The 26623-nt window shown below is 34.4% G+C and overlaps 1 protein-coding gene across 10 annotated transcripts in view; it reads right to left on the bottom strand.

The window, feature by feature from the left end:
- Positions 1–26623, bottom strand: part of BIRC6 (baculoviral IAP repeat containing 6) — a 383808-nt gene that overhangs the window by 223071 nt on the left and 134114 nt on the right. For 6 of the 10 annotated variants that reach the window (XR_007515526.1, XM_049870389.1, XM_049870384.1 and 3 more), the window contains 14 exons: positions 16275–16462; positions 15005–15322; positions 14684–14783; positions 12214–12428; positions 11836–12044; positions 11169–11515; positions 10145–10364; positions 9533–9666; positions 8646–8783; positions 7119–7246; positions 4460–4591; positions 3187–3402; positions 2110–2293; positions 1306–1461 (listed from right to left, as the gene is read on the bottom strand). Coding sequence is in view for 9 of the 10 variants with exons in the window: in XM_049870389.1 (XP_049726346.1) it covers positions 1306–1461; positions 2110–2293; positions 3187–3402; positions 4460–4591; positions 7119–7246; positions 8646–8783; positions 9533–9666; positions 10145–10364; positions 11169–11515; positions 11836–12044; positions 12214–12428; positions 14684–14783; positions 15005–15322; positions 16275–16462 (2685 nt within the window). In the remaining variant the exon portion in view is untranslated. The remainder of the gene's footprint in view (positions 1–1305; positions 1462–2109; positions 2294–3186; positions 3403–4459; positions 4592–7118; positions 7247–8645; positions 8784–9532; positions 9667–10144; positions 10365–11168; positions 11516–11835; positions 12045–12213; positions 12429–14683; positions 14784–15004; positions 15323–16274; positions 16463–26623) is intronic. The other 4 variants (XM_049870387.1, XM_049870386.1, XM_049870383.1 and 1 more) reach the window with 2 other exon arrangements.

Consider the following 26623-nt stretch of genomic DNA (forward strand, 5'->3'; position numbering starts at 1 on the left):
ATTAGCTCTTGTTGAATCAAGGTGAATAAACTTTGCTATTAAGTATACTCAACAACATTTCCAGAATAAACAAAATAAAAATGTTCATTATGCTACATCCAATATTTTAGGAAATGTTACCCAGTATTAAGAACAAAAACATAGATTCAAGTTATAAGACTGCTATTCATCTTATTTTTGTGAACTATGTAGAAATTGTTGTGCTCTCAGATGTCTCCAAATTCTTAATTAGCTCTCTATCCCTTAACATCCTGTTTTACCATCCTGCGCACCCTCTTATTCACCATAATATTTATACAACATCTAGCAAATACTAGACTGTAGTAGGATTTGAATATACAGAGATTAATGAAACAAATCCCCACCTTGCAATAAATTAATAGAAGTTCAGGGACAGGGCTGCAGTATAGAAAATTTAAAAAACTACAACAGGATAAGTATTATCAGAGAGAGAGTCAAAAGTTCAAAGGGAGCACAGAGGGCAAAGTCCCCAGATCTGCTGTGGTGATGAAAGGTAAGTTTTCTATGGGTATTAGATAGGAAGTTCATTACAAAAATAAAAGAAGTCCCTGCCAGATAAAGACAGTATCAGGGAAAAAGGATAAAAGCATGAAAGAACTTAAGGTTCAGGAATGAACAGATGATTAAAAATGACCAGGGCATCTGGCATATACAGTGGAGTGACCAAAACAGACTCCTGAAATATAAGGAGTAGTCAGATCACAATTGGTTTTGCATGTTGATACAAACATATTTTTAAAAAGAAAACACCAAAAACAAAAGAAAGTAAAGAAAAAATACATCAAAAAGGAACATCCAAACCTCAATCTTAAATAACAACCATCAAAAGTTTTTTGGTTTGAACCCACCCAGAGGTTCTGCAGGAGAAAAACCTGGTGATTTGCTTTGTAAAGAGTACAGCCAAGCTCTACTCTGTCAATGGGGTTGCTATGAGTCAAAAATGACTTAATGGCATACCCAACAACAATTTTCAGGATTGCATATTTTTAACTGCATTTCCTAGAATGTGTTTTCTTCAACACAGGCAAACTGAACTACATCACAATAATTAGGGCATTTAGAGAAGATAGTAGTCTACTGTAACAAGCATTCATTCATGAATTCAAAGCAAAATATATATTTATCAAGAAAATAACTGATTTTGTTTCTAAAGCCAAAAACCTAACAGAAAAATGTAATTAATTCCATGCTTTACTAACATTCTTCACTTTGAAACATTATATTTTCATTTAATAGAAAAAGCTAAAAAACACTTAAAATAAAGCATAACTCAACATATTTCACCTGTTATATCATGTGCCAAAGGTTCATCTATAGTTTCCAACAACTGAGCTGAAGACTGCTGAAGGGAGTCATCAGAGTCGCCCGCTGTTGCACCTACATCATCACCCACTGTTCCTTCCTCCATGGCTTCTGCAGCTACTGGAGCCAGCAATTCTCCTACATGTAAAGAAACAGTCCTAACTGTTTTAATAATATATACGTAGACTTCCAAAACATATTAAACCACATTTCTTCCTATAGTTTACAGAATGATGGAATACACTACCAACACTAGAAGAAAGTGAGGTAAATCCCCACTACTCAACAAAATGATATGACCCACTGCATTATCTTCAAATGCCAAAGACCAGTAACTAGCAGAAGAAAAGACAAAGTGCTTAAAACGTACAAAAAGTTATTATTATAATCAGTTCACATATATTAACTCACTAATTTGTCACAATAATCTTATAATGACGGTACTTCACTTTGAAAATATAAAATATAACCTTATTTTGCAAATGAAGACTGAGGCATAGAGAGACTGACTTCCTCAAGCTCACATAAAGGACTAGTGAGTGGTGCTGAAATGGTAAAGAAGCAGAATGGACTCTAATACCCATGCACTTTAACAGCTTAACTCCTCTTAAAGGACTTATATTAATCACAATTTTCAAATAAATACAAAAGTAATTCTAAATGGCAGCTACTGTTAACAAGCATTTTTGTGCTCCTGGGAGGGTTCTGGTTTCCTTTAAAGATTATCTAGTCAGGCAATGACATGCTAATTTTGACATACTCCGTGAAAAATAAATCCTGACAAACCTGCTAAAATATCCTGTAGCATACACGTTAAGGAATACTGAGCCCATGCACCACCCCAAGATATATCTCCTCTATTAAAGTCAGTTCCAACCAAAAGTAATAGGAGTCTTTCCAGTTGGGGTTCATTCACAATCTCACACAGATGAATAGTTGGCCTCGTGGCATTTGCAATACGTGCAAGAACCTGTAATACATTTTATGAGAACATACACTTAAACAGCAATTACCTTTTTTTTTTTTTTTTTTTTTAATAAAAAGGTATCTACTAATACTGTAGTGTTGAGGTAATAATGTTAAATAATCAGTTATGCTTTTGGTATCAAAATAATTACTTGAAATGGAAAGCAAAAGAACTGCAATGTCACTGATCAAATATTAAAGTCTGATTAAAAATCTGGGTGGGTAAGTTAAGAGTAATTTCTATGAACAATGAATATGCTACATGAAAGCCTTCAGGGCATTAGAAGTCTATCGTTACTGCAATTTAACAGTAACTTGTGTATCTCCTATTTTAATTAATACAGCTGTAAATAACACAAAAAAGTTAAGCTGAAGACTAACATTCATATTACCTACCTTTAAAATCTACATTAATCTAATTTAAATAGATTAAAAAGAAATCCAGTTTCTGGATATGTATAACTAACAAATATTTTTTAAAACACCTTTGAGGCACACTTTAAAAAAAAACTAACTTCATAAATGAAAAAACCAATAGAAAAACTATGATTTTTATTCATCAAAGTCAAATAAAAACTGCATCCTGTCCTAATCTTCTTACTCTAAATAAATAACGCCTATTTTTTTTTTTTTAATGAGTCAGAACTGACTCAACGGCAACGGCTTTTACTAGTTTATTCCAGGAGCCCTGGTGGCACAACAGTTAAGCATTTCACTGCTAACCAAAAGGTCAGTGGTTCAAACCTACCAATGGTTCCATAGGAGAAAAGACCTGTTGATCTGCTCCCCTAAAGATTACAGCGTAGGAAACCTTATGGGGGAGTTCTACTGTCCTATAGTGTCGCTATGAGTCTCAGTCAACTGAAAAGGACACAACAACAACATTAGATTACTTACCTTACAAATAAATAATAAGAGATCTGCATGACATGTAAAATCCATGGAGAGGAGAAACAAAACAAGTTTCTGGACTACTGAGATACAACGCTCATGAGCCAGAGTAAATGGGAGTGGTTCTATCTCTGGACTTTCTTTTGTTGTTGTAACTTCTGTGTCCAAATTAGAACGGGACCACTCTGCTGTCCGACGTAGCCTAATTAGATCCTTAAAGTGCTGCACGTAGAATTTCACAATATTTAAATCAATATGCTTATTTAATAAAAATTGTTTCAGTACAAATTTATTTATGGAATGAAAATCACTCAGGAAATTTAAACTTCTAAAGTAAATCATAAGCTTCAAAAAGTAAAAATTATTAAAAGCATACTGAACAATATACATTACATCCTATTCAGATTAACATATGGGAGATATAACAGAATTTCAGGAAAATTAATTTCTACAAAAAGGACATTAGATGAAATCTAATATCTTAAGTAAAGATTATTAAAACATAATTCATACAAACCAATGAAGTAGATTAAAACAGTTGTGAAAGAACAGATTACAAATGGTAAAGAAAACTACTATAATTTCAAGTTTAAAGTATTAATTCGTTATTTCAAAATATGTTGAAATAATTTTATATTTATAAAAAGACAATACACAAACTAGATTATGAATGTTTTACCCCCAAATTTTGAAACCACGTATCAAATTATTTTTTTAATGACTTGAATTAATTTTACTTGGGAAGGACATGCTGTATTTGAGCCTTCTGAGAACCATCAGATGCAAAGCCAGTTTCACTTCTAAACCTAGCCTCGAAAATCTTCTAAAAATGTAACTAAGGGAAAAAAGGATGCCAAAATTTTCACTTTATATATTAATTTTAAGACCAATATAATAATAGTTACAAACATCTTATATATTTTTGTATTATAGTATGAAACTAATATACAAAACTAATACATAAAAAAAAGCAAAACTATACATTCTGTTGAGTCTTCTGTGGTCAGTTTACTAGAGCACATTCCAATTTCAAGATAAAATACTAGAAGAATATGTAAGTTCACATTTATCATATATTACATTGGTTGAAAAGCTACCTTATCCCCCCACCCCAGAAAGTCTTCTTCAGAAGAGACTGAATTTTCTGTTTGTAAGCACAGTAACACATGTTTAAGTTCCCTGATCATTATTAAATATACATATGAACTCAAATAATTTGAAATAAAAAAAGGGACATTGGCTTTTCTGAGACAATTACATTAAGACATATAGATCATACCTTTGATGTTGCCTGCTTTAGTTTTGCTTGTTCTACCAGAAGTTTATATGATGATCCTTTGTTACTTTGTATTTTTTCTTTTTCCATCTGTTCCACCAACGCCTTCTGTTTTGCTTTTAGTAAGTTAAGTTGCTTAAAAATAAATAGAATAACCAATGTTTACATACAAACATGAAAATTTTCAGAAAACTATAAAAGTTTAAGAAATACATATCACTGGATGATTCTGTGATGTCTCAACAAGGAAAAAAAATCTTACAACAAACTGTATTAAAAACAAAAAGTAAATAATACTTCTCACAGAAATTAGGGGGGGACTAAGTAATTCCCTAAGAGTTCTAGTAATACAATTTTAACTGTGTTGCTGATAAAAGAAAAGTCATTTCCCAAACCTGACTTCAAGCTCTCTCCATTTTCAGTTCTTACCCTTGAAGACAAGTCTTCAGAAGGCTTTGTTGGACAAACAGATTTTGGAATATTCAAACACTGGAATAGTAGTCAGGGATAAAAAAGAGGAAACTACTGACAAACTCAGTAACATGGCTGATTCTCAAAAACATTACTTTGAGTAATGCCAAACACAAAAGAGTGAATATTACATGATCCCTAACAATACTTTAAGAAATCATTTATATACAGTAAGATGTACAAAACCTGAGATAACAAAATAAAAGAATCCCTACAAGAAAAAATCATTAATATACCAAAAGGAAGAAGACAATTTACACAGGGTACTATCCTAATGGCAACACATTCATCATCAAAAACCATTTTAAAATCAATCTGGAAGCACAATGCTGTCAGTGATAGGATAATACTCATACATCTACAAGGAAAAACAATTAATACGGTATTCAAATTTACACACCACTAAGGCCAAAGATGAAGACACTGAAGATTTTTACCAACTCCTGAAGCTTGAAATTGATCAAACATGCAATCAAGACGAATTGATAATTACTGGTGACTGCAAATTGAAAGTCGGCAACAAAGAAGGATCGGTAGTTGGAAAATATGGCCTCGGTGACAGAAACAACACTGGAGGTTACATGAAAGAATTCTGCAAGACTAACAACTTGTTCACTGCAAAATACCTTTTTTTCAACAGCATAAATGGCAACTATACACATGTACCTCACCAGATAGAATATACAGGAATCAAATTGACTACATCTGAGAAACAGATGATGGAAAAACTCAATGTCATCAGTCAGAACAAGGCCAGGGGTCAACAGCAAAACAGGCCCTTAATTGCTCTTATGCAAATTTAAGCTGAAGCTGAAGAAAATTAGAATAAGTCTCCGAGAGCCAAAGTACGACCTTCAGTATATCCCACCTAAATTTAGAGACCATCTCAAGGACAGATTTGATGCACTGAACATTAATGACAAAGATCAGATGAGTTGTGGGATGACATCAAGGATATCATACATGAAGAATGCAAAAGGTCATTAAAGAGACAGGAAAGAAAGAAAAGGCCAAAATGCATGTCAGAAGAGACTCTAAAACTTGCTGTTGAATGTAGAGCAGCTAAAGCAAATGGAAGAAATGATAAAATCAAAGAGCTGAACAAAAGATTTCAAAGGGCGGCTCAAGAAAACAAAAGTACACTATTATAATGAAATGTGCAAAGACTTGGAGTTAGAAAACCAAAAGGGAAGAATATTCGGCATTTCACAATCTGAAAGAACTGAAGAAAAAATTCAAGTCTCCAGTGGCACCACTGAAAGATTCTATTGAACACAGGAAGAATCAAAAGCAGATGGAAGGAATACAGAGTCACCGTACCAAAAAGAATTGGTCAATGTTCTATCATTTCAGGAAGCAGCATATAATGAAGAACCGATGGTACTGAAGGAAGAAGTCCAAGCTGCACTGAAGGCACTGGTGAAAAACAAGGCTCCAGGAATTGATGGAATACCAATAGAGATGTTTCAACAAATGGACGCAGCACTGAAAGTGCTCACTCATCTATGCCAAGAAATATGGAAGAAAGCTACTTAGCCAACTCTAAGAGTCCATATTTGTGCCCATTCCAGAGAAAGGTGATCCAACAGAATTTGGAAATTATCACAAGCAAGTAAAAGTTTGCTGAAGATCATTCAAAAATGGCTGTAGCAGTACTTCAACAGTGAACTGCCAGAAATTCAAGGCGGATTCAGAAGAGGGTGTGGAATGAGGGATATCATTACTGATGTCAATTATTACACTTATTACAAGTGGAAACTCACACCACACTCTGTACATTATTTAACGGTTCATTCCCCCCAAAAAACCCAGACCTGTTGCTGTCGACTCAATTCCGACTCATAGCAACACCACAGGACAGAGCAGAAATGCCCCATAGAGTTTCCAAGAAGCAGCTGGTGGATTTGAACTGCTGACTTTTTGGTTAGCAGCCTGAACTTTAACCACTGCACCAACAGAGCTCCAAACATGAAGACTGAAAGACGTAGACAATTTTTTAAAAATCACCAAAAACCTGTAAGCTACACACAGTCACCATTTTACAAATAAGGAAACACAGTCTCAAAAATGTTTTAAAAATTTCCCTAAGGTAAATAGCTCATGAAATGTCATACCCAAGATTCGATGGCAAATCTATCTCAAGAAACCTCCAAAACAATATTATCAAATGTTAAAATGTTTTGACAATTACCTGTTTATGATGAACAAGCTGCTTTCTGATTTTTCTGGAATAGAGTCTGTCAAGGCTACTGCTGCCTTTGGAAGACCGATTTAAGCTCTGAGTGTGCAGACTATTGTTAATAAAACTCCACTGGTTACCTATAAGGTAAGGAAAAGTTCTATTAAAGTTCTGTTAAATGTGATTTTATAGTACTTTTTACATCCAGAAAACGCAAAATTATAAATGTGTCAATCATGACAAAGCATCTTTTAAGGAAACCATTAGAAAGAACTGCTGGAAGATCTGAACCCTAGAAAAGTTAAATAACTGTCATTGTTCTCACCTAGACCCTAATTTAAGACCAGAGTTCTTAGTTTTCCATCTTTCCTTGAAGATAACAGCAACCATCCTCCACAGTTGTTTGAGATTAATCTTTGTACACCACCACTTTCACGATGTCACTCAACTCTAACAACAAATGCTCACTACTATTTCAAACTCATATACTTTTACACAGAAACCAAAAAAGAATTCTCAATATTTTGATTTAATGGCTTCCAAAATAAGGTTGGACTGTTCAAAAACCAGGCTGTTTAGCTATACTTATTTTCATTTTTTGGAATATGCCTAGACTATTCTTTAAGTCTGACTCTTCCTCTCAATTAGGGACCAGTGTGTTTCAAGTGTATCTGGATAACATATATAAAAACTAAGACTTTCAATATATATATTTCAACTTTATATTGTAGTTATATATATATTTTAATTGTATATCTTATCTCTATAATCCTACAGTTCAGTGCACTGACACATAGATATACAGAATTTATAAAAAGAATTCAAGATAAAGCAAATTCCCTGTGAGAGGACTTTCCCATCGTCTTCCCAAACATGATATAAAACATCTCAAGAGAACTTTTCTCTATATTTGGATCCTGAAAATGCACTGAATTCCAATTTGGGGGGAAATAAATGGCTGTATTTACATACCAGATTTAGTTATCTCAAATCCTTTACGAAAAGCCTTGTTAATTGTGAAGATAGAAACAAAAAATTTATCTTCCAACTTGATAGTCTTTAATTTTTTAAATTTTCTGTGCCTCAAGCCCATGTAGAAATATTAGAACTCAAAAAATCTTGAAATTTCTTTATTTAAACTAAAGGCTATTTGTAGTTAACAAATAGAACTGTATTATGATGGTAAATGGAATGACACAGTATACTAAAAAAATAGAAAACTACAAGAACTTTTCACAAGTTTCCCTTTCATATCTATATCTATGTTGTTCTAAAGTGTTTAAATAAGCACAAGGAAAAAATCTTGTGAAAGACATGATTATATGTAGAAACTAAAATCATGTCCAAAAGTTCTTGTCAGTAAATTCTGTCAAAAATAAATCCTATCCTTAAAAACATTCCTGGAGAAGTTAATTTATATAATTTATATTTTATATAAATTACATACAGCTGGTCTCTCCGGGTCAACAGTCAGTTCTGGAACAACTGCGGAGTCACTCTTAATATCCCCACCAACATATTATTATAAACTTCAGATACCTGTCAGAAACCTCTCCCTGTCTTTACCATTCAAAGGTTTCTTTGCTGCTGTTGCTTCATCTTCAACGGTTGCCACATAATCCAACAACCTGGACACCAGCATAACAACCCAACTGATCATGGGGATATCTAGTACTCCTATACGAGATAAGAGCAAAATAAAATATCCAGGTGAATATAAGAGTCCTAATAAGGTCTTATAAAATAATTATTAGATGAAACATTTTATACATCTAAAGTCACCATATCATTACTAACACTAATATTTGTTTGTAATAAGCATCAAAACTAGAAGACTATTGCCACAAAATGATTAGCACAATAAATCTAATCAAAGATAAAGGTTTCAGGAATCAAAATAGATTATTAGGGGTAGGATGAAGCCAACAGGTAATAATATATAATCTAGAAAATAAGGTATATAACATGCTGATTCTTATACTTGTGGGCATGTGAAATAAAACACCTAATTCTCTACTTATTATTCATATGGCAGTAAACTATGCTCCAATGTTTTCAACCCTATAACAATTTTGTTGCTCAACTGAAACCTGTCATTATTGACATGAACAGCCAACTGTGTTTCAAAGGTTAAACTGATGTAATGAAGAGTTTGACTTCAATTATGATAATATAAAAAAGAATATTGTAACAATTTGCCAGGTCAAACTTCACATACTAAAAAAGTAACAGATCATAAAAAGCAAAAATAATATGGCAATTTTGTTTTAAGTCAGTAACATCAAGGCTAAAACGTCTATATCACAAATATATTAACAAAATGTGCAGCAATGGATGTTAAAATAAGTTATTTCAGAGCAGACATTTTATAAAGGCACTAGAGGTATCTTATATTTTTTTTGAAGATCGCTGTTTTAAATTACTACCTTCTGTCCTCCAATGCATGGGTAACTGTGGCTGAAGAGGTGACAATAAATTATCCAAGAGATTGAGTAAGCTTTCTAATACTCCACTATTACTAAGTGATCTTTGACCAATGCAGGAAAGTAACATAAAGACCCTAAAAAAAAAAAAAAAAAAAAAGATGTAAAGAAAATGTTCAGTAACCATCAATTTAATCATTCTATTTAAAAAATAATTTACACTGAAATTTAATAGCGTAACAGTAGAATGCTTTCTTCACGTTGGGTAAGCAAGATTTATATCTGGAGGCATGGTTTCAAAATTAACTATTTTCCTAGCTACTAGTTATTTTTTCTAACTTTATCCACAAGAATTCAGGAATATACAGAAGATTGAGAAAACTCTGTCTTAGCCTCAAAAAAATATATTTAACATATAAAATGGCATCACCTGATAGGAAACTAAAGAATGTAGTCTAGTAACATCATGTTAATCCTCTTCATAGAACGCTAATGCCCTTTACTGGCCATTCCACACTCAGTATCCACATAAACAAGATTTCAAAAATCCATCCATTGACTGTGAGAAGTAAAAATGACTACCAGCAAACAACTCGCCAATATTTTCTGACCTACCTATCCTGTGGAAAGATGAGAAGCTGCTCTGAATTGTACAGTTCCTGAAGAACATTAGAGAGAAACTGACCCCACCATCTTTCACCACCACAGAGTTGAACAAGGAGAAGACCAGTATGTAATCGTATCTTTGGGGTTCCACTGATGCACAAGTGTTTAAAGAGCTCTTCACAGGCCTGGGCATGAAATGTGCTCTGCAAAACTGCAGGAACAGAGTGCCCTATTACAAGAGAGAAGATAGTAAAATTTTCTATTTAAAGGTATGGTATGGTATCAAAATCAGCATGCCAATATATGTTTTCTTCTTTACCAGTAATTAGTAGACACATATTCTATTTTGCTACATATTTATTTAGTCCTCATATGTAGGAATTTAATTATTAAATAGTTGGAGAAGAGCTAGCATTTAAGTCAGTTATATTTATTCTTAAATGAATTTTTTATTATTTCTTTTCTAGAGTTTCTGCTATTAATGTGGCACATCATTGTATTACTGGAAAGCAGTAAATACTATCTAACAGTTTAACAGTGAAAACATCTCACAAATTACTAACCTAATATAAATCTCTCATTTTTTTAGCCAGAGACTATTTGTGATCATCAGAAATACACACAGCCATCTGATGTGTATCAGATGGCCCTGTGTGTGTATGTGCATGTGTCTTTGTGTTTCTGATTATCACAGATAGCCTCTTGATAAAAAATTACAGATTTATACTAGGTTAGCAGTTTGTGAGATGTTTCACTGTTGAACTGTTAAACAATATTTACTACTTTCCAGGAACACAATGATGTGTCACATCAAGAGCAAAAACTCAATAATCAAAAATCCATTTAAGAAGAAAAATAAAAATAAAGAGGAAAAAAGGGGTTAATCTAAACACACATATCACAAATATTCACATTATAAATAATATGCAAATTTACAATGCCCAGATAGCATTCACGTAAATCCTAAAACCCGCAACAAAAATCACATCAAATATACTCCCAGCCTTATCAAGTACTTAGCCTAAATACAAACCATTGGAAGAGTGAAGAAGGCTGAGCAAAGTATCCAATAAATATCTGATGATAGTACGTAACTGCTCTGTGGAAGATGTCTGAATTAAATCTGCTGGATCTGAGGTTTCATCCAACATCTTTCGACTTGCACCCAGAGCTACTTTGAGCCTCTGTACTGCATAATGAGCCAAGTTTAGTTGAAGCTGGAGCTGAATACAATCCTGATAGGCAGAAAAAACTCTACTATCCTCTTCAACTGCCTTATCTGGCTTTCGCAAAAAATACTGTGCATTGTTAGCACTGTTGAGAGGAGGAAGATCAATACTTTGCAAGAGAGTCTCCAATCGATGACAAGCTAAGTTATACCTATAAGGAAAAAATAAATGCACAAAATAATTCCTGAAATCTTCCCTTGATACAACGTAAAAATACACACTAAGGATTAAATCTCTAAAACATGTTACATACGATCATTAAAAATGATTAATTGCTAAGTACTAATAAATGCGGCAAATTCTTTAATCATTATTCTTTTCCTTCATTAAATATTATTATAATGTGTTACTTCTTTTTGCTCTTTTCCATACACCAAAGAAAAGTTATTTCTTGACAGAAATAGAAGCAAAACATTGAATAGAATATAGAGTTTCAATGACATTAAAATATATTTGTGATTTTCCACTAACCTGCACTGTATATCCTCCTGTAGGGCAATCATCATTGCTAAATGCTGGTCAATTTCTGGCTGGTTTGCAGATTCTCCTTCTCCCCTTAGAGGATCATGCATTAACTTCAGTTCACTCTCCCATGGTAAGATATAGGTGTGACCATAGTAAAAACCTAGTGGGATTTTGGCTCTGGCATTTGTACTTCCATAACGTCCAATGACGGTGATCTGAAATTAAAAAATTATAAATACATGCACATATTTGCTACAATAAAAATTTGAGCAAGTTATTTTAAAACATATAGTTATACTTTTTAAGTATTATGCCTGAGTAGTCTTAATAGCTTGTCAGAAGCATATCAAAAGCACATTAATCGACTTCTTTGAAGCTCTTTACCTTCATGAATCTGCACACAGGAGGTGGTATTAAGTCATGAAGAATTAATGAATGGGTGCTTATATCAGTTGCCACTACCAATCGCCTTCCATCCACCTCTTCTCCTAACGTCCAAATGTCAATTGACAAGGAGGCCAAGTCTCCACAAGTGGGAATCAATACATCCGTCAACAGTATTGGTCTGCCAAAATCCAAGGTCACAAACCTCCTTGCTCCTATGAAACAGAAAGAGAGAGGAGAGACAGAGCACAACAGTTGACAAAAACACCATGTGTCAATTAACCAAATGTTCACTCAAACACAGTTTGGAGCACTCATTTTAAAATACAAGATGAACTTACTAAACTACAAATAAGTAAGAGGGAAAATAAATGAGTAAAAATAGCCTTATCAAGGCTCATTCAAAAAATTTTCTCAAGTCCCAATCAACGTTGGCTTTGAAGCCCAAGACTTCAGTCAAAAATATGCAAGAGTATTAGTATGAAGGCAATCAATTGTACATATAATCTTCATTTAAAACCTTAGCATAAAAAAATTAAATCAGCTAAAGTAGTATATATTTTAATTTTATAAAGAACCTATCTGTTTGTCTTTCAACCAGGCCATTTATTTTTAATGTCACCGCTAGACGCATTAATTATACAAAACTGTATTATTTGATTTTAGTTTAACTTAAGCCTTGTATAACTTGCTATGAAGTTGCAGTATTACATTGAGGTTAAGATGTAAAGTGAACGTACAAGGCCAAAATCATAAGCAGTCACACTAACACTATAAAATCCCTCAGGAAGATCCTCCAATGGAGATATATAGTCTATCTCAATGATTCGAACAATGTTTTCCCACAGTATAGATCACTTTCTCCAGCCCAGTACCAGAGGAAGTTAATGGCTTAGTCTTAAGGGCCACAATAAGAATTAGTATGTGTTTTTTAAGCAAGCGCTCATATCATACTCAGCATGTCTAACATGTTCACACTAATACAAGGTAAGAATGAACTGAGAGGAATAGAAGAAAGCAAATCTGTATCTCTCATCTCGCACACATTTCAAAGATAAATTCAATTAGTAAAACGATAAGCTAAATTATCAGTAATGTTTCTTCTTGTTTATTAGGATGGGGTGAGCAAAGGTTAGAGTAACCTTACCAGCTACCTTTTACAGTGAAGGACCCAAATAAATTAAACTGCTAGGACTAGTACCATACTCAATGAAGCTATTAAAAAAAAAAAAAGTAGTTACCAGTAATTCCCTAAACAAAAAAATTATTAAACATCAAGCCAAAAACAATTCTCTTCCTCGGGCAGCATATGTGCCACAGTCACTTTCATGGATAAAAAACCAAACAGCAGTATAAAACAACCACACTCACAAGACTACATGATACATTTTCACTGTAAGTGTCATGAAGACTAATGTTATCAACGCATGATTAGTTGAGGAGAAACGCCATCAGACTTTTTTTTTAGCCACCTATTCCAAATAGGAAACTGCCCATTGTAATAAAGCAGATAATGGTTTAACTGTTCATATAATGAAAAGTGCTACAGTGTGTAGAATATCCATGTTACTTCCTCCTATGCTATATGCCTGAGGATTGTGTTGAATTCTGCCGCTGTTCAAGCCCAGAACTAACAGTTGGTAGGACCATAAGGTAAGAATTGTTTCTTGTTTCTGAGTTAGGAGGAAAAGCCTGGTGATCAGCTTCCAAAAATCAGCCAATGAAAACTCAGTGAATCACTGCAGTCCAATCCCACTGTGCGGGACACCATGAGTCAGGGGCCAATTTGATGGCAACTAACAATAACAACATAGGTTATTAGTAAAGGCGCAATAAATGAAATCACCTATGCCAATCACAAGTCTCTAGCATATAAGCACAGTACAATCTTAGATAAAATTTATACTACCCAGAGACTGTGAAGGGTTATTAATCTTAGTCACAATTATTATAATAAGCAGTAATTCTGTCAGCTGTTGTCAGAAAATCAGGTATGCAAGGGCTTACTTGTGTTTACTTACTCATCTGTAGTGCACAATTTCACCTGTTTTTCACATCGCCACCACACTGATGTGGTGAAAAACAGGTGAAATTGTGCACTTCAAAAGAGTAAGTAAACACAGTTAAGCCTGTGCCCTGGCATACCTTGCTTACTGGTCAATTCACCCCTGAATGTAATGATAATTGAGCAACCACAATAGAGGCAGATGTTTATGACAACCATATTTCGACAAGCAAGATGCACGTAAAGATCAAATCAACTGTTTGAAAAGAATTAATGAACCTACTCAGCAGCATTCTTCCCTTCAACTTGGTAAGAACATAGCGTTTGAGTCCTATGTAATGTTTATTCTTGGTAAAATGTACTTACCCAAGAGCGATGTAATTGACGTGCAAAGTAAAAAACTGAATTGCTATTAAGTCTTAAAAGGCTAAACAAGAAAAATGTTTTGAGAAAATCAAAGATTACCTGAATGCATTCGCTCTATAATAATGGACTGGTGAGGCGGAGGTTGAAGAAAATGTGAAGCATGAGAAATTGCAAGGGCTAGACCAGAACCAAGCGGATTCTAGAAAAGAATAAGTATACATGCATATTGATGTTACTCTCTATGTATAAAAACTAACCATAATATCAAATTAACAAGTTACTTTTCTATAAAATTTGATACAAGGAAATATTTGCTATAACAAATTCGTAAAATGAAATTTTGTGTTCTAAAGTTAAGAGTATACTTCAAAATAGTTTTAAATGTATAAGTCAGCTCTTATTTAAATCACTAGAATTTACCGTTCTGGACTTGTTGGAATTTTTGTTATGTGCAGCCAGACTGACTGCTGGGGGATCAATGACTGAGCCTGGGAAAAGCTGTGCAAGTTCTGCATTAATCACAACCGACACTGCTTCATTGGGTGGGGTTAGTGGGGGAGTCATGAAAAGTGGTGTTGTCTTCGGAGTGGGTGGAATAACATCAGATGGATGGATGAAGAATCCAGGGGCTGCCACTGGGTTAGAAGGCACGGAGTTATGAACAGGAGCTCCTGCTGATGCTGACGCTGCTGCTGCCGCAGCTGTTGTCTGATGTAACTTGGCTTCCAGCTTTGCTTTCTGTAAAAGAGGTAAAAGCAACATATATAGACTAATCCTGCCTACCTAAGTAATGGGGAATACTACACGGGTACATATTATGGAGATAATCACGATTAACCACATCCTAGTTAAATAAAGATGAAATTAAAACAATCTAGACTCAACATTAGTGGAGCATTTCTTTGCTATATATAAAACCCATTGCCTTTGAGTTGATTCAAACTTATAGTGACCCTATAGGACAGAGTAGAACTGCCCCACAGGGTTTCCAAGGAGTGGCTTGTGCGTTTGAACTGCCAACTTTTTGGTTAGCAGCAGAGTTCTTAACCACTGAACCACCAGGGCTCCTTGCTATATATACTTTTATGAACAATTAATATAAAATTTCCTGAATAATTGAGAACTACGACTTTCTTCAAACCAAAGGTAATAAGGAAGCAAAACTGTTCAATGTAAATATGGAAACAAAGTGCTGCTCAAAACAAAGTATTAACAAGTAGCGGCACTCATGTTTACTAAACTCATAAAATTTACCACCTGGAATTGCCACAGGCTAAATTTAGACCACAAAGAAATCTCTAAAACATCTATCATTATCACTAAATTTTAAGTTGCATTAATTTAATTGGTCTTTAAAATGTTGTTTTAAGTTGTACACTCCAATGAAGAGAATAAGTTTGTGATGGTTTGATCGAGAATGTTTATTAAGCAGTGTAGGAATGGATTTTCCCTCAAGATTTCACAAAAATTATCAATTATAGTCCCTCAAGTTTGTATCAAATAAGATGCATTTATATAATTGTTACAAGTTTAAATATATCACAGAGACTTTACCTCAATTTTTGTTGAAAATGGTTAGTTCAGACTGGTCACCCTATTTTCCTTTATGAAAATAATGTCATTTTTACAGTACTTTTTCAGCTTTTGAAGTTTAGAGACAGCATGAACAAAGAGCCAAATAGTCTCCAACCTGTTGCTGAAGCTTCAAAAGCTGCTGCTGTTTCTCTTGCAGCACCTGTAGCTGTTGCTCGGCTGAAGCCATTGCATGAGAGAGAGACTGCAAAGCTACCTGGGCTGCTGAACTCAGGGCTGTCGAAGCTTCCCCAACCGTCCCAGATGATAGTCCACCTACTGCAGGAGTAACCCCGAAGGAACTCACTGGCATAAGACAAGGAAAGAAAAAAACAGGATGAAGGAAAGTATGTATTCGAAGTACACTATTTTGCCACTAAGACTATACTTAATTTTCATTTCAAAAGATAAGAATCTGGGATAAAATACGGAAATCTTAATGGTAAAAGTATACTGATAATAACAGTATTCACGTTCTAAGAGATCTACAAATGATTGTTTTAATTAAGGCAAAATTAAAGTCAGTATAGTTTTGACTTTACAAATAATGTATTTTACACAAATAATGTGCGTCTTCTGTGTTTGTTTACCAGCCGCAGCGTCCCTCCACAAGATATTTTCATAAGCGAGCTATGCTGATTTTTTTTTTTTCCTTAATAGTAACACGTGGAAGAGGATTCGCACGGCGGTGCTTGGAAGGTCATGCTTTATTTGTGTAAAAAATACGGTATTTTCAGAAGAAATACTTAATTTTACTAAAATGGTAATTCAAAATAAGAATAATCTTATACAATTTGAGCATAAGAAATAAATTGAAATTTCCTTTAATAAGTCTTCCTATAGCAGTAACATGCCATCCTACCGTCCCCTCAAAAAACATTCAACGATAAGAACATCATTACAAAAGAGAGAAGACATTTATTTCCCCATTTTAAAGCACAGACGGTGTAAGTCCTGTATATGTAAGGCAGTGTTTCCCAGCATATGCTGCACAGAATACTGATATGAAAAGAAGCATGTCTCATGTACAATCAAATAAATCTAGCAAACACTGCCTACCATACACCATAAACACATCATCATTTAAGGCTCTACGAAATTCTACAAGTTAAAAACTCTCTTTGACTTTCCTTTTCAATGTTATTCAAATAAACATTATAAGGAACCCTGGTGGCACAGTGGTTAAGTGTTCGGCTGCTAACCAAAAGGTCAGCAGTTCAAATCCACCACAAAAGAATTCTTTTTCCATTAAGTGTGTACCAATATTTGTGGAAAGCATTTTGTAAAAAGCTGGGATTAAAAACTTAATTCCTAAACTTAATCAAACAAGTCAGTACAAGGCAAGAGGTAGGGGCTAAGTCTAATAAAGGCAGTAATATTTATATTATAACAGGCCTGTAAAAGAAAGTATATGGGAGAATGATTACTACTAGGATAGCAGCAAATATTTAGTGTACATTCCCATGTAACACTGTTTTTAATGAATTACTGCATTCAACAGATGAACAACTCTAAAAGGCAGGTATTATGATTCTCATTTTTAGATGTGTAAGTAAAAAATGGCTCAGAGAAGTTAGCCTGAAAGGCTGATAGTAGTACAGCTGGAATTAGAAGGGCTACAGGAAGCTAAAGCCATTGCAAGGCAATATGCTAAGAATGGAACTTATATAAACTAATTTAATCTTTAAAATGGCACATAAGCAGGTGCTGCTATTAACCCATTTTACAAATAATGAAACCAAAGCTCAACAAAGTGAAGCAATTTTTTCATTAATAGTTGAAAAGGGATTCAAACCCAGGCAATCTGACTGCATAGCTTGTACTGTAATATCTCACAATGGCTATACTGCACCAATTCTACTAAGCTATTATAATATCTGTGTATGACCTCTTATAATTAAAAATTTCCCCATCTTAAAAAAAAAAAAAAAAGCCACTTTTCATTAAAATGCAATCATACAACAATATCACATCTCATTTAACTTATATGAACTCAATTATCGAAGCTTGGTCAAAAAAAAGAGCAATCATTTCTCTTATAAACATTCCTGGTTCCAAAATGGAATACATCTGTACTTCACATTTACTATAAAAAAAAAAAAAAATTACTATAACACCTGTTAATTCCAATTCTAAAGGGGAAAGTATTGGACTTACTGAAGCATTTATAGTAAACCTGTACTGTTCAGGTAATTTAAGTGATTTCAATATTAACTATGCACAATTTTTACCTGCTGGGCTAAGCGCAGAACCTAATGCCCAAACAATATTTATGGGAAAACTAAGTAAATCACTACAAATACACAAAAAATCATGAACAAGGAGAATAAGTCAACCTGCTACTACAAACTAAATTGAAAACCTTTTAGATAATCTGTTTTCGATAGTTTTTTCTACTTTAACACTAAGACCTCGAAAACTACATATGAAGAATATAAAGTTGAGAACAAGACAAAGATGATTATTACCACCATTTCTATTCAACATCATACAGGGAGTCCTACACAACACAATAAAACAAGAAATAAAAAATATAAAGATGTAGAAATCAATCCTATTTCTATAAACTAGCAAAAGTATAGGAAATAAAATTAAGAACAATGTCACTTATTAATAGCATAAAAAAATCAAATATCTAACAAAAGATGTGCAAAACTTCTGCTGTGGAAACTACAAAGCATTGTCAAGAGAAACGCGACACCTAAAAGGACTAAGGAATGCACCATATTAATGCATTGCGAGGCTCAATATAATCGAGATATCAATTCTCCCAAACTAATTTACATTCCAATTCCAAATAAAAAGAACAGCTTTTTTCAATAGAAACAGACAAACTGATTCCAATATTTAAATGGAAGTTAAAAAGACTTATAGACTATTCAAGACAATCCTGAAGAAAAAGAAAGCTGGTGGATTCCACTCCAAGGTATATAATAACCAAGAGAACTGAAAACAAACATACCCACACAAAAGCTTGTACAGAAATGTTCAGAGCATCATTCTTTGTAGTAGACAAAAAATGAAAACACAAATGTCCATCAACTGATGAGTGAATAAACAAAATGCAATACATGTATGCAATGGACTATTGTTTGGGAATAAAATGAAATTAAGAACTCATACATGCTATATGGATTAATCTTGACACAAAAGACTATGTATTGTATTATTCTATTTACATAAAATACCCAGAGTAGGTAAATCATAGATATAAACAGATTACTGGTTGCAAGGGGAAGGGTGAGGGAAGAGGAAGCTAGAATACCTGCAATGGGAATGGAGTTTTGTTTTGGGGATGAAAGAAATGTTCTTGAATTAGATAGTGATGACGGTTGCACAACATTGTGAATATATCTCAATTTCAAAAACAAAAATCTACCTAAAAGAAACTTGGTGGATTTATACTGCCAGATTTAAGACTTTTTTATTTATAAAGTTATAGTACGAAACCCTGGTGGCATAGCGGTTAAGTGCTTCAGCTGCTAACCAAGAGGTTGGCAGTTTGAATCCGCCAGGCACTCCTTGGAAACTCTGGCAGTTCTACTCTATCCTACAGGGTCGCTATGAGTCAGAACTGACGGGACGGCAGTGGGTTTGGTTTTTTAGTTTATAAAGTTATAGTAATTAAGACAATGGAACACTGACATAAGGCTAGATAAAATGACCAGTGAAACAGAAATATACTCGCATATCTAAGCGGACTCATGATTTATAACACAAGCAACAATGCAGTCAAGTGGCGGAAAGGGCGGTTTTCTCCCATAAATAACAAGATAGCAGAAGAAAGAATAAGTAACTAAGATGGATAAGAAGAAAATATTCATAATAAAGGAGAGATAAAATGATTAAAATGTTATGAGTTACAGTGATATGGCATAACATTAAAAAAAAAAAAAAAACCCATTCCTATCAAGTCGATGCTGACTCATAGCGACCCAACAGGACAGAGAAATCTGCCTCATAGGACTTCCAAAGAACAGCTGGTGGATTCGAACTGCCGACCTTTTGGTTAGCAGCCATAGCTTGCCAGGGTTCTTAACCACTGCGCCACCAGGGCTCCATGGTATAACATACATGACACTAAAAGAGAGAAGATAGAAAATAAGGCAGAAGTAATATCAGGAGAAGAGTTAATGACTGGTATTTTTCTAAAACTGAGAGCAAGTCAAAGATTCAAGAAATCCTATGCATCCCAAGCAGGATAAATACAAATGAAATTGCATGTAGGAACACCACAGAAAAATGCTGAAAAACAAAATCAAGAGAAAATCTCAAAAACAGCTTCAGAAGTGAGAGAAATAATAAAACTGGCAGCTGACTTTTAAACAAAAACAATGGAAGGCAGAAGACAAGGAAAGATTATAAATCACTAGCAGAAATAATTGCTAACTTAGAATGCTATAACGTGAAAATACATTTCAGAAGGAAGATGGTATCTGTTGATCCAAATAAACCAAATGTAAATTTTTATTTTTGTGATACTTAGAAAAATTTAATTATGTATTTAAAAGTAAATGATAACAAAATTGTTAATTTAGTTGATTATGTTAAGAATAGTTATCAGTTATTAATGAAGATATCGATATTGCTTAACATACATATGAATGTAAAGGTAAAAATAATATATCTGCAATTAATTTTAAAGTACTTCAAAGAAAAAGACAAAAGGAAAGGACAAAAAAATGTGAAAATAATATCATTTATATCGGAATGTGGAAAATGGCAATGTGGTTTGTTCATTCAATTACTCAAAAAAAAATTGAATTTTTTCCAAAAAACTCACCGAATTAATCACCAGTAGACAAGAACAAAAGTATACCTTAAAAGGTTTTTTTTTAAGACATAAGAAAAATCACAGATAAAAGCTCAAAGGCAATAAAGGAAAAGACAATGAAAATGGAATTATGAGGTAAATACAAATGAATGTTGACTATAAAAAACTATGTTAATAATATAGGGATTAAAATATACATAGGATTAATATATTAAAAAAACCAATGACAAGTAAATTGAAGGGTGATAAATACTACTCAATTAGATTTCTAGAGGTTATGGGTATACATTGTGATTTCTAGGCTAATTACTGAAAGAATAGTAAAAATATAACAGAAAATATATCAATACAGAATAAAATTTTTAAAACAAGTATTAAAGGTGAAAAACAAACATCTAACAGGTAAGAAAAAAGAAATCGAACAATATACACAAAAACCATGGTAGATTTAAACACAAATATATTAATGACTATATAAAATGTAAATAAACTAAATGCTCCAATTAAAGACAAAGTATTGGACTGGATTAAAAAATAAGGCAACTATTGAGCATTATGCTCCTTTAAGATCCATCTATATGCCCTGGTGGTGCAGTGTTTAAGAGCTAAGGCTGCAAACAAAGGCTTGGCAGTTCAAATCCACCAGCCACTCCCTCAAAGCCCTAGGGAGCAGTTCTACTCTGTTCTATAGGGTCACAATGAGTTTGAATCAACTCAGTGACAATGGGTTTGGTTTTTTATTTTTATATGAGATCAAACTGACAACAGCAATTCAAAAGATTAGATGCTAATAGGGTAGGAACAATGCAGAAAAGGAGGGTGATTATGGTTGCACAACTCAAAGAATGTAATCAATGCCACTGAATTAAACATGCAGAAACTTGAACTGGTGCTATGTTCTGCTGTGTATGCTCTCAACTAAAATAAAAAACGAATTATTAAAAAAAAAAAAAGAAAATGCTGACCACGAAGCTATTTGCCTTTTATTTTAAAAGGGAAAAAAACTGCAATGCATTATTCATTAATGTAACTTCAAAACTACAACTGACACTGTAAATCATTTATTTATAAGTTAAATACTGTGATGTGTGATCAAAAACAATAAAGATTAACAATAAAAAAGAACTTACTTCCTTATAAAACATACCTATTAAAAAATAAGAAAACACCAAAAAGTTGATAGTAAAAAGTTGAAAAAATGTATCTACAAATAGAAAAAAAAAGAATGCTGATCCTACCAATATAAATATCAAACAAAGTAGATCGTAGGAGAAACAGCAACCTCAGAGATTAAGAAAAAATTCGTAATTATGAAAGGTTCAACTCCCTAGAAAGACACAACTGTCCTAAATTTGTAGGCCAGCCTCAAAAATGTATTTATTAAAAAAAAAAAAAAAGATGACAATGGAACAGAACTGAGAACCCAGAAGTAAATTCATCCATCTATGGACAGGCGTATCTTCAACAAAAGGTCAAAGTTCATGAAATGGGGAAGAGACCATATCTTTATCAAATGGTGCTGGCAAAACTGGATATCCATTTACAGAAAAACGAAGCAAGATCCAAACCTCACATCACACATAAAAATTAACTCAAAATGGATCAAAGACCTAAACGTAAAACCTAAAACTATAAAGATCATGGAAGAAAACATAGGAACAACACTAACCAAAAAAAAAAAAAAAAACCCATTGCCATAGAGTCGATTCCAACTCGTAGCAACCCTACAGGACAGATTAGACCTGCCCCATAGGGTTTCCAAGGAGCTCCTGGTGGATTCGAACTGCCAACCTTTTAGTCAGCAGCCTTAGCTCTTAAACACTAGGCGGCCAGGGTTTCCAACACTAGGGGCCCTAGTATATGGCATACAAAGAATACCAAACATAACTAAAAATTCACAAACAGCAAAAGATAAACTAGGTAACAGGAATTTCCTAAAACTTAAATACTTATGCTCATGTTATACATTGAATTGTGCCCACCCCCCCCAAAATGTGTCAAGCTGACTAGTCCATTATTTCCAGTATTGTGTGATTGTACACCATTTTGTCATCTAATGTGATTTTCCAAAGTGGTGTAAATCCTACCTATATAATGTTAATGGGTACCCTGGTGGCACAGTGGTTAAGCATTTGGCTTCTAACCAAAAGGTCGGCAGTTCCAATCCACCAAGCAGTCCCTGTAAACCTTATGGGGCAGTTCTACTCTGTCTTAGAGTCGCTATGAGTCAGAATTGATTCAGAGGCAACCGTTTACGACGTTAACGAGGTGGGCTTAGCAGCAGTTAATTATGTTAATGAGGCAGGACTCAATCTCCAAGATTAGGCTGTGTTTTATAAGTCAATCTCTTCTGTGATATAAAAGAGATAAGCGAGCAGAGAAGCATGGAGACTTCATACCACCAAGAAAGAAGAGCAGGAATGCACGACCTTTGGACCTGTGGTCTCTACACAGAAAAACTCCTAGACCAGGGAAAGACTGATGACAAGTACCTTCCTCCAAAGCCAACAAAGAGAGAAAGCCTTAGTTGCATCCTGAATATAGACTCTAGCCTACTAGATTGTGAGAGAATAAACTTCTGTTTGTTAAAGCCATACACCTGTGGTATTTCTGTTATAGCAGCACTAAATAACTAAGACACTCATCAAAAAACTTCACCAAAAGAGTAAAAAGAGAACCTACAGACTGGGAAAAAGTCTTCAGCTACAACACATCCAATAAGGGTCTAATCTCTAGAATTTATTTTAAAAAGCTTCAACACCTCAACAACAAAAATACCAACAATCCAATCAAAAAATGGGCAAAGAACATTAACAGACACTTCACCAAGGACGACGACTTACAAAGACACGAAGAGATGCTCACGATCGTTAGCCATTAAAACCTGTTGCCATCAAGATGATTCTGACTCATAGCAACCCTACAGGACAGAGCAGAAATGCCTCATAGAGTTTCCAAGGAGAGCCTGATAGATATGAACTGCCAACCTTTTGGTTAGTAGATGTAGCTCTTACCACTATCCCACTAGCCATTAGAAAGATGCAAATCAAAACTACAATGAGATATCACCTCATCCTAGAAAAAATGGCACCGATCAAAACAACAAATGCTGGCAAGGTAGTGAGGAGACTGAATACACTGTTGGTGGAAATACAAAATGGTACAACCATGACTGAAAAGGGGAACAGTGCAACCTTAAAATGTTATGAATAGAAATATCATATGACCTAGCACTCCTAGGTATATAGCCCAGAGAAATAAGACCCATGACAAAAATAGGCATATGCACACCCATGTTCACAGTAGCAAAAAGATGGAAACAATCTAAGTGACTATCAATGAATGAATGGATAAACAAACTGTGGATAAACACAATGGAATACTACACAATGGAAAACAACGATGAATCCAAGAAACTTGGATTCATTCACAACTTGGATGAATTTGAAGGACATTATACTGAGTGAAATAAGTCAATCACAAAAGGATAAATATTGAATGAGACCACTATTACAAAGTAACAACAAATGGTTTACTCACAGAAAAAAGAAGAAAAATTACTTGACGGTTACCAGGGATGGGAGCGCAAAGGAGGGAAAATTACCAAATAGATAGAGGACACGTGTTAATATTGGCAAAGGGAAAGGTAGTACATAACATAGGGAAGTCAGCATAGCATAATCAAGGCAAGGGGTTTCACTGAGAGGTACACAAGAATAAAAAGCAACAAAGGTAAGTACTATAGCATACAAAATGCTGCAACAACAGTAATGACAATTTACGCGTGGAAACACAGGTAGATGTGTATGCTAAACAGGTGTAGGAGGGTATAAGGGAGTACACCCACACACATATATAGGTTTGGTTGTTGATATTTCTACACACATATTTGTATGTGCTGTATGTATATTCATATATATAACAGAGCACACAGAGGGCAGAGTCATGAAACAGCCTAGACATAACTGAAACCTCATGGGACTGAGTTATAGGGCTTGAAGACTGAAGACCATAGTCTCTAGGGACATCTAGGTCAATTGACATAACAAAGTTCATAAAGACAAAGTTCTATTTCCTACTCTGGTGAGTAGTACCTACAATCTTAAAAGCTTGCAAGCAGCCATCTAAGATACAACTATTGGTCCATTTCTGTCCAGAGCAAAGTAGAGTGAAGAAAACCAAAGACTCAAGGAAATAATCAGTCCAAAGGACTAATGGACCATAGCCTCCACCAGCCTGAGACGATAACAATTAGATGGTGCCTGGGCAACACTACCCACCACTCTGACAAGGATCACAGGAGAAGATCTCAGTTACACTGGAGTTTAAAACAAACAAAAAAAGGTAGAACAAAATTCAAGTTCATAAAAAAAAAGACAAGATTTACTGGTAAGAGAGAAACTGGAGGAACCCCCAAGACTATAGCCCTTAGCCGCTTTTCTAACTTGGAAGTGAAGCCACTCCTGTGTTCACTTTTCAGCCAAATAGACAGGCCTACAAATAATAATACATATGAGGAAAGTGCTCCTTACAACAGTCATCTATCTGAAACCAAAAGGACACCATATGCCCAAAAGCAAAGATGAAAAGGCAGGAAGGGGCAGGAAAAAGGGACAAATGGAAATGGGAAAATCAGGGTGGTAATGGGTTAGAGTGCTGACGCACTGCAGGGATTCCGACCAGTATCATGGAACAATTCGTGTATGAACTATTGAATGGGAAACTCACTCGCTCGGTAACCTTCACCTAAACCACAATTTAAAAAAAAATGACAAAACTGGAAACAGACAAACCCACAATCATAGTCACAAGATTTTAACACACCAACGTCAGTAAAAAAAAAAAAGTGATCAGTAAAAACATAACTTCAAGAACACAATTAGCAAACTTAACCAACTAGATATATACACAGTACACTTCATCAACAAGTAGAGAGTAAACATTACTGTTAAGCACTGATGGAATACTTATTAACAACTGACGCTCTACGATTCCCAACAAATTTTACAGGATTAATAGAGTATTACTTCTGAACCCAGGGCAATTTAAATATAAATCAGTAGCAAAAGATAACTAAATCTTAATTTGGAAATAAAGAAATGTTATATCTTTACCATTACTTATTGATGTTGAATATATGAATACCCTAAAACCAGCAAATCATATTTTACATTCATATCCAAGAGAAAAATATATCCATTAATGCTAGGAACCCCATAAGGCAACAACAAAAAAAGCTAACTACTTGCATATATTTCACCGCACCCCTAGCCCCCAAGCCGGCTTCAGTGCGTGTCGATTTCCCTGGGCCTGAGATAGGCCGTGCTGCGTGCCCTGAACCATTCTCCTGGCCTTGGAGAACGAATAAACTCACAACTGGAGGAAAAGATAATCTGCCGGCTCCACTAACCTGGACAGCTCAGGACAAAAGCAGCTCCTGTCCAGGCATAAACACTCTGTGGACTTTGAATACCTTTCCCCCTGCAAAGACCTGTGCAGGCCTATCTCGGGAGAATAGGCTCTTGTTGGCAGACTACAACTCTTTCACCTGTGCGGTAGAGAGTTGGGTGTTTAATGTTTGATACTGCTTTGCCTATTAAACAAGGTCCTCACCTACACACATCAGGGGCCTAAGGACTGGTAGCTCCTCTCTCGTCATACAGCCACCCGCGAAAAGGGTCCAAAGATAACTG

Source organism: Elephas maximus, chromosome 26, assembly GCF_024166365.1.
Source record: "Elephas maximus indicus isolate mEleMax1 chromosome 26, mEleMax1 primary haplotype, whole genome shotgun sequence".
NCBI classification, from domain to species: Eukaryota; Metazoa; Chordata; class Mammalia; order Proboscidea; family Elephantidae; genus Elephas; species Elephas maximus.